Source organism: Temnothorax americanus, unplaced genomic scaffold (assembly GCF_048541705.1).
Source record: "Temnothorax americanus isolate GAGA-0224 unplaced genomic scaffold, ASM4854170v1 Scaffold16, whole genome shotgun sequence".
Taxonomy (NCBI): domain Eukaryota; kingdom Metazoa; phylum Arthropoda; class Insecta; order Hymenoptera; family Formicidae; genus Temnothorax; species Temnothorax americanus.
In genome coordinates, this window is record NW_027509297.1 from 3,858,753 (window position 1) to 3,878,514 (window position 19,762).

Sequence of the window (19,762 nt, forward strand, 5' to 3'; positions counted from 1 at the left end):
ATCGCAATTAATTTAACTGTACGCTTTGGTACATTATTTCGCACAAAAGTCAGTTGGTTCCAAATAAAACGGGAATGAAAAGTTTTCGTTGGCTCAGTCCACACACACACACACACACACACACACACACACACACACACACACACACACACACACACACACACACACACACACACACACACACACACACACACACACACACACACACACACACACACACACACACACACACACACACGTAAGAAAAAATATAAAATAAATATATCAGAAAACCGTACGTGAATCCTGTTTTTTTTTTCATTACGTTTCTTAATTTCTATTTAATCATAGTATATATATATCGAATTGTATTATATCGTGCACCGTTATGTTTAATTTAAATACAACGCAATTCGGAGAGAAGTAAATAAAATTCTCGGAGCCGTACACGTGGCGGCAAAGAAAAAACGAAAAAAGGTGTCGCCGGTGCATTTTCGAACAGGCCGCCACTGGCGAGTATTGGCGACCGTGGCTGCACCTGGCTGCACCTGAATTGCACCGCGCGATGCAACGCGCAACGCGACGATTGGCAGCAGTGTCGACGGAACGGGAAATGCGGGGATTGTGCGGCATCGTGGAGCAACGAGCAACGGGACGGGGCACGCACCACGACGCGACACGGCACGGCAAGTCGACGCGACGGGGTAAATCGACACCGACACCGTCGAGAACGAGGACGAGGGAAGGACCGAGCGGACTCGTGTTCCAGCCGAATACCGGCACGCGCGCGCTCGCGAGGCCGGAAAAAAAAGGGAGCGAAAACACAGACGGGGCAGAGAGCAAGGAGGTCACCGTGGGACTCGCTGACTCGCTGCCGAACGTGTGTGTACGTATACACGGCGACGGTTGACACGGCGGTGTTGTACACACGAGGCCTCGCTCGCGCGAGGTAAACGCGTGGAAAAAAACGGCGGAGTCGGTCGCACGGCAGGCTTGTTGTCGCTCTCGCGCTCGACCGTTCGCGTTCATTCGCGTTCAAACCGGCAAACCTCGTCACTCAGTTTAGCACCGTAACGCCGACCGCATAGTCGTCGCGTCGCTAAGCCCCGTTTGTGCGATTTTCACTCCGCCAGATTTCACCACGTATCGTTTACGCACGATCATGTTCCGGACGAAATGGCAAGTCGCCTGTCCTCTCCCCCCTTTTTTTCTTACATTCGTTCGCGATCGCCCGTCCGTCCGTCCGTCCGTTCGCCCGCCGATTCGACCTGCCGATCGACAAAGTTCCGAGTTTTAGAGAATCCGATTTCTGTTCGCAGCAAGGAGCACGATCACTCGTCGTTCTACAAGTTCTTACAAATGGAGCACAACCACAAGAACCTGGACTGCTACTTCTTCTATTATTCCACGTGCAAGAAGGTAAGAACGGAGGGCCTCCCTCGTGGCTTCCGCCTCCCCCCGCTCCCCGCTCCGGCCCGGCCGATTTCCGTCTGACGTTATTTCGAAAGTGCGCGACACGAGCCGTACCATATTGCTCCGGGACTCGTCGCGGCCTTGCCGAGGTTAGGTCGGCCATCTTGATGCCATGTTGACAGGAATTTCTCTCATAAATGTTGAGATATAAAACGACGCGAGTCGATCCGTTTGTCGGGATTTCCGCTCAACTTAGACGCGGGCACCCTCATTTACTCAATTAATTACGTATATGCGATACGGCTTTTTAAATTGTTCTATTCACAATTGACTTTATTCATCACGCGAATATATCTTGCAATATATTTCATCAAAATGTGAAAGCAGATATTTAACATTTGTCGAATTGCACGGTTGCCCTGTTATCTTTGGCTTATATACGATTTATGTTTATTTTAATTAGATTGGGCGATTAAAAATATATTTTGTGGTATTTGCGAGCCACGCGCAAGCCACGTGCATGGAATGGACGAACGACTGAAATATCTGATAATGTACGCTGGCTTCGTTAATCACGCTTGCAGTATTGACATTGACAATGTGAATTGGCACTGCGAGTCGTGCGCGTTTTTCCGCAATGATGATTGAAACGAGTTATCGATTAAACAACTTTTATAATTTACTATTTTTATTCTCGCAGGGCGACTTTTGCCCGTACAGACACGAACCATCTGCTCTGGGTTGTGAAACCATGTGCTCGTACTGGCAACAGGGAAATTGCCTTAATGAACATTGTAACTTCAGACACATGGAATTAAAGGTAAATATCATTACGATGCAAGATTGTGGCAGCAATCCTTTCATCTTTCGTCAGGAACAGCTGCTCTTATGACTTGTTGATAATTTTTTGTATGTGTACATATTATGTTACAGAGAGCGATAGCGACTGATTACTTTATTGAAATATGAGTCCGAAATGGATTAACGTTGTCACTTTGTATTCCCTCGTACTCATGATCTTTAAGTTTCCAATTTATTTTGAATTGTGGCATATATGGGACTGAATTTGGAAGCCGAGTACGAGTCGACTGCTAAGAATTATTTATTTAGAGCAATGCTCGGCAAACTACGATCCATGACAAATTTGACTCGCAAGGTGTTTTTGTAAACATCTCCGCATAATTATTCTAGAATTCAGTCGAAAACACATTTGTTTTTTTTCCTTTCTCTTGCTATACAAGTATCTACGTAACGTCCTCGATTTTGCCTCTTAGCTTGCAAAGCCTAAAATATATACTATTTGGTCTTTCATAGAAAAAAATTGCCGACCTCTGGTTTAAAGGATAGGTACGAATCAGCAAGAGTAGATATAAGTGTAGATATTCATGTGACGAAAATAATGTATCGCGCGAACACCTGCGCTTATCAGTTTGCGTACTAATCTGTATATTCTCTAAACAAATAATTCTTAGCTGGTTTGTGATAATTCGTACGCGAAATATGCTAATTTACATAAATGCGATAAATTTACTGTATCGCGAAAACACTTGTGCTTATTGGCTTCAAATTTATACACGAGAAATAGTATTCTGCTGTTGTGTTGTTGCGCGTACAACGAAAACTCTTTTGATTATATTATATCGTTGCACGAGAGAAGCATTCATCTTTCTTTTTAAGTGGCGCAAGGAGAAATTGTCATTAGCTTTTGATAGATCTTTTATTGTACGGTTATTGAGTATTATATTCCATAATATAAATCGGTGGAGATTTATTAATAAAGTGATACACTTGGCTGCTTTTTTATCTTTTTTTATTTTCTGTATTAATTATCTCGTTTGAATAAATGAACATATATGCAAGCAGTTTCTGGTTATATAAAGATTAAAACGAAATGATGTATGTCATATGCGAAATAAAAATATTCTATATATAAATCATAATGATATTTAGTCAAAGTTATGAAATTAATTATAATATAAGAAACATTAAATTTCAACTATTCTTATTTTTGCAGAAAAATCGTAAATCGATTCCTTGTTATTGGGAAACACAACCTGGAGGATGTAGAAAGCCACATTGCCCATTTATGCATACGACTCCACGCAATATTTCTAGTGACCCCATCAATCCTGTGAAGGCCACGGAAGTAGCAACAAAATCTTCGAATCAAGAGTGGCTTAACCGTCAAGGTGGATATTGTTCTATTATGCTAAAATTCTCGATTAAGATTGATAATAAAACTTATTTACTCAGTTGTAATTATTTAAAAATCTAAAAATCTCTCGAACGCGATTATATATAAAACGTAATAACGATTTTACTTATCATTTTACTTGATGCTAATAATGAGGATTGAAGATAACGCTATTTATTTAGAATTAATGATAGGTGTAGGGTAAAAGGATAGATATATTGAATAGGATAAATATGATAATAAGGAGATAGATATCGCGCATATGGCAATATCACGCGCATGGACAAATATGTTTACATTTTTTTATTCCATAAAGATGACCCAAAGTATGACGGCAGCAGTACTACTGAATCGGATCAAGGTAGAGGAAACAGCGAGGCTGGAAGTTTTATTGGTAGTCCCGCCGTCGATCCTCTCATCGTCAAATTTGAAGAAGGTATGAGGCTTTACTAGCCCCCCCGTCCATCTTTCAACGTTCACTATCTTACGTCAGCCACTCTCTCTCTACCGCCTAGCTTGAACACGAATTTGAATCTCCCGAACGCGCTCAATATCCCGAAGAGCTTGACAATCCCCAACAGTCCTAACAGTCTCAACATCCCCGGTAACATCAGCGTCGCAAATAATTTAAACGTCCCACCGACGGCGAATTCGCAATCCTCTCCCTGTCATCGCACGCTGTCGTATCCGCATCATCAACAAAATTTACACTCTCACTCCCCCGGGCAGTCTCTGTCGTCGATGCAAAATCAACAGAGCTCCCCTCTCCTCCAGCAAGCGCCGTACACGCCAATTCATACACAGCAAACTCCGCAGCCTCAGACCTCTCGATTTCCCTTTCCGTTTCATATAACGTCGTACAGGAGATTTTGAAATCGGCGACAACTGAAAACTTTGTAGTTTATGCAACGTATGTATGATTTTCATCGTCCATCGTAGATAGATCTAATGAGCAACTAATGCAAAAAATATTCACGCGTATAATACAGCTTACAATATCGTAAGCTGTAAAACTAATATGATTTTTATTAAAAAATTATTTATTCTATTACACATTGGTTGCTCTTATTGCGATGGTAATTTATGTACGTGTGACTTACCACACACATCATTATTTACATCCATTCGATATTCGTGTGTTGTCACGGGAAAGAGGGATAACATGCAGTATTTATAAATCGAATTGATCGCTTTTTTAAGAATTGTCATTTTTATCGATAATCTCGCGTAATATGATCATCGAAGTACAATCGCGCATATATTAGTCGATCTTATCGATATATCTCGCACTCGTGTTATCACGAAAAATTTAGTAGTAAATATCAATTTTTGCAGGGGCTGCTATATCTAAACTTTGCCTAAATTAGCCCTCTAATCGCCTATGGCTATCTTTCTCCGGCTGCGGTGTGATCGGACTCGAATTACCAGAATGGTCTAAGTTACGAAAAACGAGGTTCAAGTGTCTCCGTCAATACGACGACATGTGCTGTAAGATCGCGAAAGCAAGAACCGTGTTAGACGAAGAAGAAGATAGCTATGGGTCTTCGCTTTACCATACCCACGCACACACAAATTTTTTGATTCGTACACAGATTTTGCTCTTAGTTGCGAAAAGCTGAAATTTAAATGTTAATCGAGTATTAATAACACGACGAATAAACCTTGCTTATTTTAAGTTTGCGTCTTTGACGAGAGAGTGTTTTGTCAGCATTTAATAAGTTTGTTTTAAATATCGCTCCCAGATGCGGACTTGCATCGCATCCCTGACGTGGCCGATTTAAAGGAATACAGAATATTGTACGTAATATAAATCGGTCTAGCCGACACGTATACATCTGTTTCACTAGAAACAGAAGAGACGAAAGGAACTTGCGCATTGTTCATCGGTCACGTCCTGGGTTGAGATAAGTGCAATGGCGAAATAGTAAGAGATAATTGAAATATTTATATCTGAACCAATCAACGCATATATGCTTTCTTTGTTGTCGCATTATTATGTGTGAGATTGTAGAAGGAGTAAGAGAAAGTGGACAGCGAAAGAAAACGAAAGAAAGAAAATGAGAGAGAGAGTGTGTGTGTGTGTGTGTGTGTGTGAGAGAGAGAGAGAGAGAGGGAGAGAGAGAGATTGGGAGAGAATGCGTGAGTGACTGATTTAGCAAAGGGTGTAGGGAGGGAGGGGGAAATGAAAAAGAGAAAAAGAGGTTTAATAAACTAGTAATATTCGCGCGCGAATCCGTGTTTGAGGTTTAAACAGATTCCAACTGCGTCCTTAGCCTTGTGTTTTACGCGTGTACGAGTAATAATGCCTTCATATGTTTTGGCTTCTCACGTGAATTAGAGAATTTCGGGACGGCGAAAAATGGGATAACGTGATATCGCGCTTCGCACAGAGCCTCTATGCCCGCGTCCGGGCGACGTAATTACGCAAATTTTCGTAGGCCACGGTATAATACCCGTTGTGCACTCACGGAGACGTTAAAAGAGAATTGAAGAAAATAAATAAAGTGTAGGTTTAAAACTGTAAGTCGAGCGTGACCCTTTGACGCTCTAAGGAAAAAAAAATCAAGTTCAACAATTCGGCTTAGAAGCTTGCTTTCTACGTGATAATGTTAAACGCGAGGTCGTTTATCGTATATCGAATAAGAATACACAATTGTCAGGAATATACATATTATACCGATTCACGTTTTACGAGTTTCCGTATGATAATAGGATATTAACTCTTAATTGGGGCGCTGAGAACGGATATTAGGTATGTGACAGCTTGAAAAGAAGAATTTTAAGTTGAGTGCCGCCGATATCGTAGCGAGGAGTCTCAATATAAACGTTAGCTTTTATTTTTACTAAGAATGCGTTTCTTTCGCACGCTCTCAACGCCTCAATCGTTCTGATATATCACGCATTTGATATTGTGTGGGTCTGTTAGGGCAGCACAAGGTTTAAAAAAACAAAGAAAAAAGAAAAATGCTCTTATATTCATCATGTTATTTATCATATTATTGATCTTGCACCGATGAAAAATTTTATAATCGAGGAAAGTATATAGCGCGGGATAAGATACGATGCGCCAGTCTTTTACAATAGTAATAAATCGCGTCACGGCCAAACGAAAGGAGGGAGGGAAGGACGCAAGAAGACGAAGTTGAGAGAGGAGAAATAACGTAAATCATTTAGCGGGGCCCCGCCGAATTTTTCCGGGTTTCCGATAGCGATTTTTTTCTTTCTTTTTCGAGTCAACGGTGCGGATGATGACACGGCCGGCCAAATGATATAAGAGGCCAGTGTCCTATCGTTATAAAACACGTGGCGAACGAGAGGGGAAAAAAGAAATTATGAGATTTTATGGGAAAATTTTGGAGATAATATTGAGTCGAGTGTGAACGTGTAATAGGAAATAATCGGTTTGAGTGAGCATGCGGTGAAAAGTGAGAGAAAGGAAAGGGAGAGAATGAGAGGGAGAGAAAGGGGGGAGAGAGAGAGAGAGAGAGAGAGAGAGAGAGAGAGAGAGAGAGAGAGAGAGAGAGAGAGAGAGAGAGAGAGAAGAGTGGAGTCCTCAAATCTAACGCATACACATCACACGTACCGCGTATCTCCGCGCGAAATATGCGATATGCAGAATATAGGAAACTAATAATTTTTCTTATGCAGCATGTAATGTGTTTTACACATATATATTATATATATATTATATATTAAACTGCTACACACAGGGATATATATTTATGGTCGAGAGATCGTCGTCGAATGTCGGGTCGCGCGAGCTCGTCTTTCTTTTCTTTTGGAACACTCGTGCGATCGGCTTCCGCTCGCGCTCGGTTTCACCGCGCAAAATTGCGCGCATCTCGGGCCGGCAAGGATTTTGTGCCTTCGATCAGGATAGAGTCGCCAGTCCGTTTTTTACGTTCGCGTATCTCATAATAATATAATATATAATAATAATAATAATATTATGATAATATCAGGGTTTCTCCAAAGCGCACGGAAATGCCGGGCGACTGTCCGCAATTGTCTTAAGGCCTTGGCACATAGAAAAACTTAAGCAGTAAAACCCAAGCAGTAAGCAAATCAGCCAATCACAGTCAAGAACTTAAGGCACGGCCCTAAGCGGTAGCGAATCCATTCTGTTGATTTCTTACTGCTTAAGTTTTACTGCTTAAGTTTTTTTTATGTGCCAAGGCCCTTACTTAGATTCGCACGTTTACGCTTTCGCGATCGGAGGAACGACGCGCGAGTCTTCCAAAGAAAGGACGGACGATCGAGCTCGATCACGAGGATCCACGAGTTACGCGTGCGAGTCTGAACGCGAGGGTCTGCGAGTTGTGCGTGCGTGAGAGAGGATCTGTATACGGGAGAGGCATGGCTGCGCCGCGAGTTTGAGAGACAGGAAAAACAAAGGTAGCGACGAGCAATACGAATGCGAGAAGAGGTGCAGCGGCGACGAGAGTCGGAGAGAATGCGTTCGACGGACAGCGTGTGTGTATGTGCATGTGTGAAAAATGCGAGCGGATGAATAGTGCGAAAAGAAAAAAAAAGAAGAAAATAATAGTAAAAGCGAAGGGTCGCAGCGGCGGTCCCTTCCGCTGCCCTTCGGCGAGTAGCGTCTCGAAGGACGAAATAGCGATCCGCGCGCGGCGGATCCGTCGATTACATTTAACGTCTGTGAGTCTGTCCGCAGCTATTGACCGCAATCGGGGGAAGCTGATCGGCAGGATCGAGAGATCCGGCGAGCTCTCTGCGTCTGTAAATTAAAAGCGCCACGGGCGATCGCGCGACAGCCCCCTTCGGACTTCGGAGTACGACGCTCGTTGTCCCGCTCGGACGCGAGACGTCCCGTCCCCCCGTGTGTCGCCGGACCTTCGGCGGACTTACGCTTCAGGAAGGCGCGTCTGCGCGTCCGAGGTGAAAGACAACATATACCACACACACACAAAAAAAAAGATAGATCAGAGAATATTATATACATATATATTACATATTATATATATATATATATGTTACACGCGAAGGAGGGAGACGGTCGCGTGTGACGCGATCCCTCCGCCCCCCGATCTACGTTTCTGTAAGATCATTGTTTCTAGCGATTTGTTAATTTCATTTATGTCTAACGACGAATTATGGAGAGCGCAAAGAAGCGATCTTATATAAGTGCGGGTGCGTATACCTCGCCTCGCCGACGCTCTTGCATTCGACGCATTTCGGCGGAGGATCGTCTCGCGAGGCCCGCGCGATAAATCTCTTTTTAACAGAAAATTTACAGACAGATCGCGACAAATTCGCAGGCGGTTTTGCCACGGCGGAGAATCGCCGGAATGCGGGATGCGTCGGGGTGGCGAACGCGAGCGAGTGAGAGCGCGGCCCTTCTCGACCGCCCTTTCCTCCCGATCTTTGCTTTCCCTCGTTGTCCTTCCTCCCCCGCGTCCCCTTTCTCCACCCCCTTCTCCTTCCTATCGACGACGTTCCTCCGACATGAATCCGAACGACCGTCTCCCAATTTTTACCCTTTTACCAGTGCCCTTCCCCTCCCTCCCAAGCTTCTCTTGCGATATCACCTCGCGACGTCGCGAGCTGCTCTCTTTTTTTTTTCCCTCGGCCGTGCGCGCGACCGAAGCCTCGCTTCCTTACGTTCTCTCGTTATGTCTTCTCGTTGATTCTCTTTTCAGTTCTCCCTTTCATTTTATTCCCTTTTTTTTGGAGTTATCTTTACCCTTTTCCCTCAACGAGTTTTGCTCCCGTGCGCGGCCTCGGTCGCGTCGCGATCAACCAACGCGACGAACTACGGAGTACGGACTCGTGAGTAACAGAGTCGACGTAACGACATTTGAGGACGGCGTTCCGCGAAAGCGCGGCTCCCGGCGCCCCCGAGTCCGATCCGTTCGGGAAATCGTCGATCTGTCTCGTGGACGAGAAACAGACGTCCGCAGCGCGGACGAGACTCTCGGGAGCTCGCCGAGGATGATTCCGGGGCACCGGCGAAAAGAACTCGGGGATAGGACCGGCACGGCGGCGACGAGGAGGACGTCCGCGATCGTCGTTACGTCGACTCGAAACGACGGCGCGGAAACGTGCATACGTTCTGTTTCTCTTGTCTCGAGCGCGAACGATTAAGAAAAAAGAGAGAAAGAAAGAGAGAGAGAGAGAGAGAGATATTTAAAAAGAAAAAAAATAAAATAAACGAAAGAGCCTTTTTTCTCGGCCGACCGTGGACGGCGAGAAAGATTGATTATATGCTAAAGAGTAAGCGATGCGCAATTTAACTATAATGAATTGATGTAAGCGAATGGAAAAAAAATCAATACTTTTCATTGAGATGATATCTGGATTTCAATAAACTTGATACCTCGAAACCAGCCGGACAATTTACCCGGAGAGCGAGCGGTGTTACCGGTATCGCGGCAGCGAGAAAACCCTGATGGAAAAATGTCTCGGAATTTTTCATATTATTAATTAGGATTTTTATAAAATCTTTTTCAGGCTTTCTCAGAATGCTCGGAATTTTTCAGATTTTTTTGTACAAATTGGAATTTTTCAGAAAAACTCAAAGTAAGAATAAAATATTTCAGATTTTTCCTGTCAACATATATATATATTTTTGTAATTATCTGAATAAATATAAGAAAATCTGTGCAATTTTTATCAGAAATTTTCATACATGCAGATACTGAAAATTCTCATTCAATTATTTCTGAAAGTATCTGAGAAATTATATATATATATATATATATATATATATATATATATATATATATATTTGTAGAATTCTTCATAAGTCTCAATTCTTAAAAAATTTCTGAGGAAGTGTGAATTTTCTCACCAGGAACCTTCTCGCCACCGGCGCTTACCGGCGACGCTCTTCTCTCTTTGGGGCTTCTCATTTCACTTCTTCTCACCGATTTTCTTCCACTATTAACCAGCTCCGCTGATTATTTTCGGGGAACGCGTTCACTCCGTTTTATACAATTTTTACGGATCGCGGCGACCGATCCCGAGACCATCGCCGATCTCGTTCTTCTAGATCAAGAGCATCCGAGACGATCCGAGAGCACGGACTTGTTATGTAAATCATTGTACAAGTAAGTATTATACTGTAACTGTGCTCGAAGTGCGAACCAAGTCCCGAGTGTGCATTGATGTTGAAAGACCCCGGCGTTTCGCGCAACCTCGAGGCAGCGAAGAGATTTGTGGAGGAACCGGTCTTAAAAACTGATAGACATAAAAATAAAGGAAAAATGGTATCTTGAAAGATATGTGTGTATGAGAGAGAAAACGAGAGCGAAAACAAATAATGGTCACGAGACACCTATCAGCTGATGTAGTTTAGATGTAGATATGTGTGTGTATGCGTAAGGATATATATTTTTATTTTTATTTTTATTCGCAAGACGTGGATGATTGCCGCTTTGCAAGACGGAGATGAGAAACATGGATTGACTATACGTGACTATTAGTGCATAAAATGGATTATCGATTGATATCACGGATAATAGGAAAAGAGTACTGTAGGAACGTTTCTACTATCGGGTACGACCGCGTCAAGAAAAGAGAATGTTATCGCGCGGAAATAGAAGCTTGATGTTGCGGCGAGTTGACCGGATGAATAAGGAACTTGTGGACATAGTAAGTAAAGATACGCGAAACGAGAAGAGGTTCGAAAATCTGAGTTTAAAATCAAGACCGGAAGAGAGACACGACCGAGATAACGACCAGCGAGGCTCGGCCTGGAAATTAGACACGACCTCGGAAAGAGACATCGATTGTGAAAGCTGCGTCTGAGTTTTGCCCCCCTGAGAACGTCCTCAGAGCGTGCGCGCGTTTATTATAAACGCGGGATTATTCGGAGAGTACCTCAACAGTTGCGATTGACTGCAAGGAAAATCCGAGACACACGATATAGATCTCAACTCGACTGTTCTAATTTTCCCGTTTGCACGAAGTAAGATTAAATCCAATAATTTCTGGAAAATGTCACGATTCGGATGAGTGATAGAAACAGATTATCGAAATCGTAATCGACAGATAATCTGATGCTGTAAAATATGTACATATATATTGTATATAATAGAGAGAAAGAGAGAGAGAGAGAGAGAGAGAGAGGGAGAGAGAGAGCGGTTGCGTAATAATAACCATCATCCAAGTGACATCTTCACCGACTATTCGAAACGGTTATTTGACCCATCATTCTTCGTATGTTTCTTCCAGAATCCGATAACGAAAGCGCACCGTCGCCGGTAAAATCGCAGCCCAAGGTACCGTATTGCAAGACCTACGAGCAGATGAGACTTGAAGAGATCCAGGCGGAGAGCGCGGCTTATTACTCGTATGAAGCCGATAACGACGATGGACTTTATCAGAGACAAATGGGCAAATCCAAGACGGCTGGATCTACTAGGTGGATCAGCCCATCGAGAGTCAAGAAAGACGAACCGGCAAAGGAATTGAGCTTCAAGGTGTTGAGCCTGGAAGAGATTCGACAACGAAAGAAGGAGAAGGAGCTTCAAGCCGTTCAAGCACTGACGGATCCAACGTCCGTCTCGGAGCCTTCTCCATCGCCGAAGGCTGAGGCGAAGGGGATAAAAAGGCGCTCGATCGATGAGCAATGCGATAAAGAGAGCGTCAGTCCGACGAAGAAGTGCAAGGTCAGCTCCGAGTTCGTTGGGGGTAGCGAACCCGTTGTCAAGGTGCGACCGGTGAAATTGCGAAGGTCCCTGAAGAGCGCTTCGAAGGAAACCGAAACGCAACCGTGTGGAGACGCCACCGTGAACGAAGATGGGGCGACGGACAGTCGAAACGACCAGACCTTTTGTCGTAAGATGCGAGAAAGCCACGGCGATGAGACGTCCTGCCGCGAGAGGCTAGAGAGCCATGGCGACGAGTCGGTTAACGCGAACAGGAGGGTCGATGTGGAGATTAGGCTGTGCGACAGCAGCACGAACGAAGAGAAAACTCAGACGCAACCGGAACAAACGGTGGAAGACAGGAAGTCGGTTGCCACGTACACGACAGATGATATCATGAACACCGCTTTATTGGACGTCACTCAGCCATATACGCAAACCGACGAGGAGTACCTGAGGCTGGATACATCGTCCGACGATATTATGCGGGATATCGAGGATTTGCTCAAGTAGAAAAGCATTTCTTTGTCTGTCGCTTTCGTATTCTTCTTTTTAATCTTAATCACAGAGCACGTGAAAGATTGCAATCATGAGTAAAGAAAATAAGTAACGAATTATGATTTACGTTTATACACGTATAACCAAAATAAAATTTAGTGATTGATACGGCTGTTGTGCGTTTCGAGAATAAGATATACATAAATGCATAAGAGATTTTTAAAAATACGTCTATACATAACAATAAAATAGCAGCACGAACTTCTCTCAATATTTACACTCGACATCATGTACGCTTTCGCGTATGAGAATTTAAGCCGGATCGAACACGTATCTATTGTACATATATATATATATATAATTTTTTTTAGTTCCGAAAACATTTCTTTTTCGTATTAAATTACAATAACTATAATAATATTATACAAGGTGCGTGCGAAATCGTAGTACAAGCGAGAACAAGGTGATTTCTCGTGCTTAAATAACTCGAAATTGTAGAACAATTTTTTTTCTCGTACGAGGCTTTATTTTCGAAATAAACCATTTTAAAAATCTATCAAGTACACGTGCACGTGACTATGTCTCGACTAACGGATCTTGCTATAGACTATTTCTGTTTGTGTTTATGTTGTGGATATCGGCAATGTTGTTATTTGTTTCCTGTCACTCCTATTATCTTGCTTAACTATGAGTTTCTGCCAAGTTTTCGCAACGGCGAGGTACAACAATCGAAAATATACTGATATGATATAATATGATTCTTGCTTTAAGAGCCTGTGGCGGTAACGCATCCGCTGTAGCTTGCTACTACAGACAACATTATTCAAATTGTCGACACCTGATAGACGAGTGATATAAAGAGTGGAAAAAATGCTCGCTGAAAATGGCTCGTTTATTTCGCTCCAAACTTATAAGCAGAAAATAGTCAAGTTTGCTTAATAGATTTTCAAAATTGTTTATTTCGAAGCTTTGTACGAAATAAATTATTCTACAATTTCGACTTATGTTGGCATGAGAAATCACCTTGTTCTCGCTTGTATTACGATTTCGCACGTACCCTGTATAACGCGTACAATATAAATAATATTATATATATATTATATACATATACACATTACATATATTATATTATATATAATAATATTATAATTATTGCAATTTGATATTATATAAAATATATAAGTTATAATAATTATAACTTATATGATCATAATCTGAAACTTATATAATTACGATATTGTTATATAATAATTATGTAAATGATATATAACAATATATTGTTACATAGAGTTATATAATGATATTACATGTGTACTGTTGCAATTTATAATATTAATATTATTCGCTGGCTCAACCCTCGGATTACTCCTGCTACTTAATAGTCTTCTGATATCTTAGTCTTAAAGGCATAATTCTGTAGATGGGCACAGAGAAATAATTAAATGTGTGTAATTTTGTATAGTCCATATGTTAGCTGCTTTTATTAACTTATTTACAATTCTGTCGTCTAACATTGATTCGAACTTATCCATGAGTGTTCTTTCAGAAGAAATCCAGGGTTAAACGCGCCGGCAGATCGCAATGGATGATTTTAGTGAGGATTTAGAGAATACAACATGTCTTCGAGTGTAAATTAATTATTAAGTTGAAATAAATATACAATTGTTACATTTGCAAGGTAAAACGATGGTCTCTTTCCTTTTGCATCCCGCTTTCCATTATTCCCTACGAATGATTCGATTTGGACGACAATGCGGGAGGGGTAAGTACAAATATGAGTTATCGGATCGAGAGAGAGAGAGAGATAGAGAGAGAAAGAGATGAACACGTTCGGGAAGGAGCTGCGCTTGATTTCTAATAGGAAACCGCACACGATCGTTATACTTGGTTGCCTGACAAATCGGCATTAGAACGCAAGTAGCTAGTTCGCTTTCCATAATCAAGATTTGATATTTATATCAGGAGAGCGATCGCTACGCGCCGAAACCTCGCGTAAATAAACTAGCTCTCCAATTAGAAAACAAGCATTGAGAGAACTCTCGATTAAATGCACACACTATTTATTTAGAACGCATACGTTTAACATCCTTGGCCTAAGGGAAATCACAATTGGCATGTTCGGTCCTTCTTTCTTTCTTTTTTCTCGAACCTCGCACCGAATATAAATTACAAATTGGTTTTATCAAGTTATTTAGAGAATTAGAGTCAATTATATATATATATATATATATATATATATATATATATATATATATATATATATATATATATATATATATATATATATATATATATATATAAATGACTGTCGGTATTCTCCTTATGATGTACACACAACAAACTCACGTTTACTATCTCTTGGCGCCCTCGTTTCACGAGTATAAATAATAACGTAATACCGACTTAGAAACTATTTCATTTCCTCTCTTCCTGCCTATAGAAGTTACATCTACGAAACGTTGCGAATAAAAATTCTCCTCGGGAGCAATTCTCTTCCTCTTCAATCTTCACGCTAATTAATTATTTTTACACGAGTTGCACATTGCCGACGATTTTTTTCTTTCTCCTTTGTTTTTTTTTGTTCTATTACGTCTCACCTTGCCCGGTTCTATCTCAAAGATGTCTCGGCTCGGAGATATAATTGTACGAATTAAAAGGAGCTTAACAATGGTGTGCATATGCGGACGATGCTTTGAGAGATTTTTCACCTTGCCGATCATTCGTGTATTGTGTTATAAAACCACGGATTGTCACTGATTGGCGTATTAATACGTCTAACAACGATTGTGTGTTCCTATGATTATATTCTGACACGACATCGAAATAAAGAGGAAAGGGGTGTCTCTTCGCACATCACGATACCAAACACGTTAGCGAAAGTGCGGGAAAGCAGCAATTAGTCGTTCGTCTATGATAAAAATGGAGGGGACATGATCGGGAAAGTGTCGCAATCGCAAATAGTAGATATCTTTTTTTTCTTTTAGCACACGAGACACGGAAATTCGATTTGACGGCGGTAAAAATTCACGATTATACACACGGGTCGATTAATCCGCCTGTAAACCCAATGCCGTTGCATCTTGTATTGCAATTACACTACACCGTGGATTTGTCGCCAGTTTACACAAACAGAGTCGCGATAGAGCCATTCGGTTAAGAATTAAGTTTCTCGCCCGTGTCGGAGGTCACGGAACGAACTTCTGAGATCTTCGTGCCACGGATGATCTTCGTCGCGGTAAACGCCAGCGAATTCGCGGCGACGTTTCCTCTAAATTTCCCGAAATAATGCACTCGCCTAACAAAAAATAAAAATAAAAAAATTTAAAGAAACAATGAGAGTAGCGGGCGCGAATACGGACAGATCAAACTTGTTTTTCACCCCGGAACTTTGGCTCGAACAAAACGTACGGGTACGATAGCCCATTCTTTGATTTATACTACGGAATAGTCGCACGCATGATCGACCATAAACGCGCGGATTTCCAGAGACTTTGCGTTCCACGATCACGGGACCGCGTGTCGTTTTCCCGTATACGACACGGACCGTAAGGGAGACGAAGAAGCTCAGGTCTACGGAGACGAGGTCGATATCGACGACCACCACGGTCACTGCAGCCTCGGTGACCAATATTGCGCCGCCATGTCGGGTGCCGGTTGACCTGGTACCGCGATCGGCACACTCACGCCAGGGGATATTAGACCTGCAAGAGAAACCAAAGCATTCCGTTTAATTTCATAGACGTGGAAACATTTCACGTAAGAATTACATGCGAGTTCTCTCAATGAAAATTTAATCTCGCAACCGATTTATTATAGTTTATTAACATCCTAGACAGTCAAACCTGTCGAAAGCAGATCTTGTCAAGTATCTGCTACAAATTTTGTCGGCCGAAAGACTACAGATTTGATGCCGGTTCTGATATATTGTTACTTGATGTCTGCAGAACGTCAATATAACAAAGTCTGCTAACATAATCAGACAGCAGATTGGCGGCAAAGATCAGAGCTTGCAGAAACTGTCCAGTCTCTGCGCGGTTTCCGCTGTCAATCTGCTATCTGATTATGTTAGCAAACTGCTGGCAGAACATAAGTCGAATGCGAACGCAGTTGATGTCGGTCTACTGACACGTTTTGAGCAAATCTGTTGCGAATCTGCCGACAGACTGCTATCATTTTGCTTACTAGGACAGTATACATCCAATCGCTAGATATATTGAAGAGTGAATGACAGTCACATGAGTATTTTTATAAAAATCTCGATTTATTTTTTTGTATTTTACTTTTTTCATACCTGATAAAATATTATTTCACCGTTCCTGATTAAGAGATAAATAATAGCACAAAGAGCGAAATTATTTTTATAAAAATCTCAATGTTTTTTTGTAGGTGTCATATATTGTATATGTATGTTGTTATTTTTCGTATTTGTTAAAATATTATTTCATCATTTTATCGTTATTAAGATATAGTAACACAAGAATGGGATAGAGAGGGATAGGATAGTAATGGCAGATTGAGCAATGGCATAGATTTGCAAGACATGCACGACGCCTCGCCAACATGAAATCCACATTGATCTACTAACATCTACAATCCGCTAGCTATCGAATAGAAACAAAAACATTCAGGCGGCTAATGTAGGCGAGATGCAGGCGAGTGATATACGGACAATACGGACGTGAAGCTAGATCACATTTGTACTGGATGTTCATAAGGCGCAAAGGGGGAGGAAGGACGATCGGAGGATGTCCCCGTCCGATCGGGGACGGGACACATATTGGGGGAGAACGAAGGGGCGACAGAAGCGTGTATAATCCATTACCGGCGGGCTCGATAGCGTGTTATCCATGGTAGCCGTAGTAGTAGTCCATCGGCTAGAGTGCAAGCAGCGAATGCAGTGAGTGCGGTAGACACTCACCGGTCGAGCTGGCGTTCTGATTGTACTGATTGAGGCTCGCCGCGTGGTAGGGCTGCGTGGGGCTGCAGGTCGGCCTGGCGCCGTACCCTAGGTGAAGGGGCTCGTAGCTCGGCGGTCTCGCGACCCCGCACGAGTAGCCGTTGTCCCGTTGCTGGAGGCACGCGCCCGGGCTCGGTCCGACGGTCATGCCCACGGTCATGCCCATCGGGCTCATGCCGCTCCCGGCGGACAGCGAGGACATGCTACTCGTCGTGTGCTGATTCTGCTGGCTGGCGCCCGACATCGTGAAGCTCGGCATCGACGTCATTGGGCTGCAACACGCAGCGAGATGATTTCGTCAATAAGTCTTTTAAATAAGCGAACGTTTTTAAATCAAGTGGAATCATAAAACTAATCATCAAACAACTGATCAAATCGCGGAGCCAAGCACTGGATTAGCTAGCATCCACTTCGCATAGCTTAGCTTTTTCACAGAGTTGATCAACTTGGTGCCTTTGCGTTCTTACCTGTACGAGTCGGGCATACTGGGTATTCCGGGATACACAGCGGTGGGCGCGAATCCGTGATGTATTCTAGGTGGTGAGGGTGGTGCCTGTGGAGGCGGCTGGCCCCCGAGTATCCCCGAGGGTGGCGGCGGCGTCGGGTGGCCAGCACCCACCAAACTCACGCCGGCAGTGTGTTGCTGCTGCTGTTGCTGCTGTTGTTGCTGCTGCTGCGGCGGCGGTGGCGGATTATCCCTCCGTTGCGTGCGCAATTTCTCCTCGCGCCGCCACTTGGCCCGCCGATTCGAAAACCAGACCTGAGTTAGTGAACGAGAAGACAGACGAAGATACAGGTCAATCGCTAGGCTACGGATAAATTTCGTATCGGCTGACAGTCGTGGATAAAACGGTTCGTCACTAAAACGCACGCGTTACCCCCTGCGAAAATCCCTTGATCATGTAATGTCGAATATATGCTAATTAAACGTCACAAATCTTCGTGATTTCGATCTTGGTGTTCGTAATAAAATAATATAGACCTGTATATATATATATGCTGTATGTGCGTGAAACGATATAGAATCAAATGTCGACGCTGGTTTCAATAAGAACGATAAAATATCGATTATTATAGTTAGAAATAAATAAATTGGAATAATAAAACTACAGCCTACAGCTATATATATATATATATATATATTGTAAGAAACACCGTTTTCTTTTAGAAGCTGTCAACCGCTCTTCTTACACAGCCATGATCACAAGTTGCAATCTTGCAATTAGCGTTTTAAAAGTGAAAAAATACAGCGAATAAATAGCGAAAATAAATCGTTGGTAAAGTGTATAAAAAATTCAGCATGCTTTGCAATTCAGGAACAATGACTAATTTAAAATCGAAATAGGATAATCGAGACCTTCGCGTAATTTATGACTGTAATGACAAATAGACTGTAATGATCTTTTAATAATAACATTCATAGCTATGATATTTTAATGATGCACTGGAGACCATTGAATAAATATGATCTTCATTATATCTTGATAAATTTTAGTCGTTAATTTTCTTGAAAATCGTCGTACTATCCTTATCGTTTATCCGACAATCTTGACACTACACTCAGAAAAAGTATAGTCCCCAGCAAATATAATGTAATATATAATATTCTCTGATCTTCTCTGAAATTTTAAATGTCAGCAATTTAGTTTACAAACCACGAGAACGAAAATGGAGCGCTGAGAATTGTTAAAATATAATCACGGCAACAAATGTGTCGTTAAATATTAACATTATTTCATTAGTTGTATGTAACTGTTAAATAGAATGATAAATATATTCTTTCGTTTCAACATTTTTCTGGAACCATCCGTTATGCCATAACTCTACGCAACACACTTTTCGTATAAATAATATATTTTTTGTGAATTTATTTTATATATTACTTCTTTTTTATACTATGTGTTCTCAACCTGTTTATTACAAATTATTAACGTTACTGTGTTTCTTTAATAATGTGATAGCCCATGACATTTTCTTTAATAATAATATTTTTTTTTTTTTATAACCATGCTCATCATATTTACTACAAATGATTGACGTTACTGTTTCCTCAGTTCATGCAACTTATCTATTTTTCTCACTGCAATTTCATAACAACATATATATAGT

General features: G+C 41.9%; 2 protein-coding genes across 8 annotated transcripts in view; one reads left to right on the plus strand and one right to left on the minus strand.

Moving 5' to 3' along the window:
- Positions 1 to 830: 830 nt before the first annotated feature.
- LOC143895585 (uncharacterized) lies at positions 831 to 14,374 on the plus strand. The gene is made up of 7 exons (XM_077402833.1): positions 831 to 865; positions 1,299 to 1,398; positions 2,093 to 2,212; positions 3,407 to 3,581; positions 3,903 to 4,022; positions 11,783 to 12,707; positions 14,243 to 14,374. The coding sequence occupies exons 2-7, from the start codon at positions 1,339 to 1,341 to the stop codon at positions 14,283 to 14,285; spliced, it is 1,443 nt and encodes a 480-aa protein (XP_077258959.1). The 5' UTR covers positions 831 to 865; positions 1,299 to 1,338; the 3' UTR covers positions 14,286 to 14,374.
- The window catches only part of LOC143895584 (paired box protein Pax-6), a 99,421-nt gene continuing 94,032 nt past the window's right edge, over positions 14,374 to 19,762 (minus strand). For 5 of the 7 annotated variants that reach the window (XM_077402828.1, XM_077402826.1, XM_077402825.1 and 2 more), the window contains 3 exons: positions 18,121 to 18,413; positions 17,615 to 17,925; positions 14,374 to 16,397 (listed from right to left, as the gene is read on the minus strand). In XM_077402828.1, coding sequence (XP_077258954.1) covers positions 16,303 to 16,397; positions 17,615 to 17,925; positions 18,121 to 18,413 — 699 coding nt within the window. In that variant the 3' untranslated portion in view covers positions 14,374 to 16,302. Of the gene's footprint in view, positions 16,398 to 17,518; positions 17,926 to 18,120; positions 18,414 to 19,762 lie in introns of all 7 variants that reach the window. The other 2 variants (XR_013256366.1, XM_077402830.1) reach the window with 2 other exon arrangements.

Excerpts from the sequence above, each read along its gene's own strand:
- LOC143895585 (XM_077402833.1), top strand. The coding sequence starts at position 1,339 with ATGGAGCACAACCACAAGAACCTGGACTGCTACTTCTTCTATTATTCC. Across the intron at positions 1,399-2,092 it reads ATTATTCCACGTGCAAGAAG|GGCGACTTTTGCCCGTACAG; the intron begins GTAAGAACGGAG and ends TTATTCTCGCAG. Across the intron at positions 2,213-3,406 it reads TCAGACACATGGAATTAAAG|AAAAATCGTAAATCGATTCC; the intron begins GTAAATATCATT and ends TTATTTTTGCAG.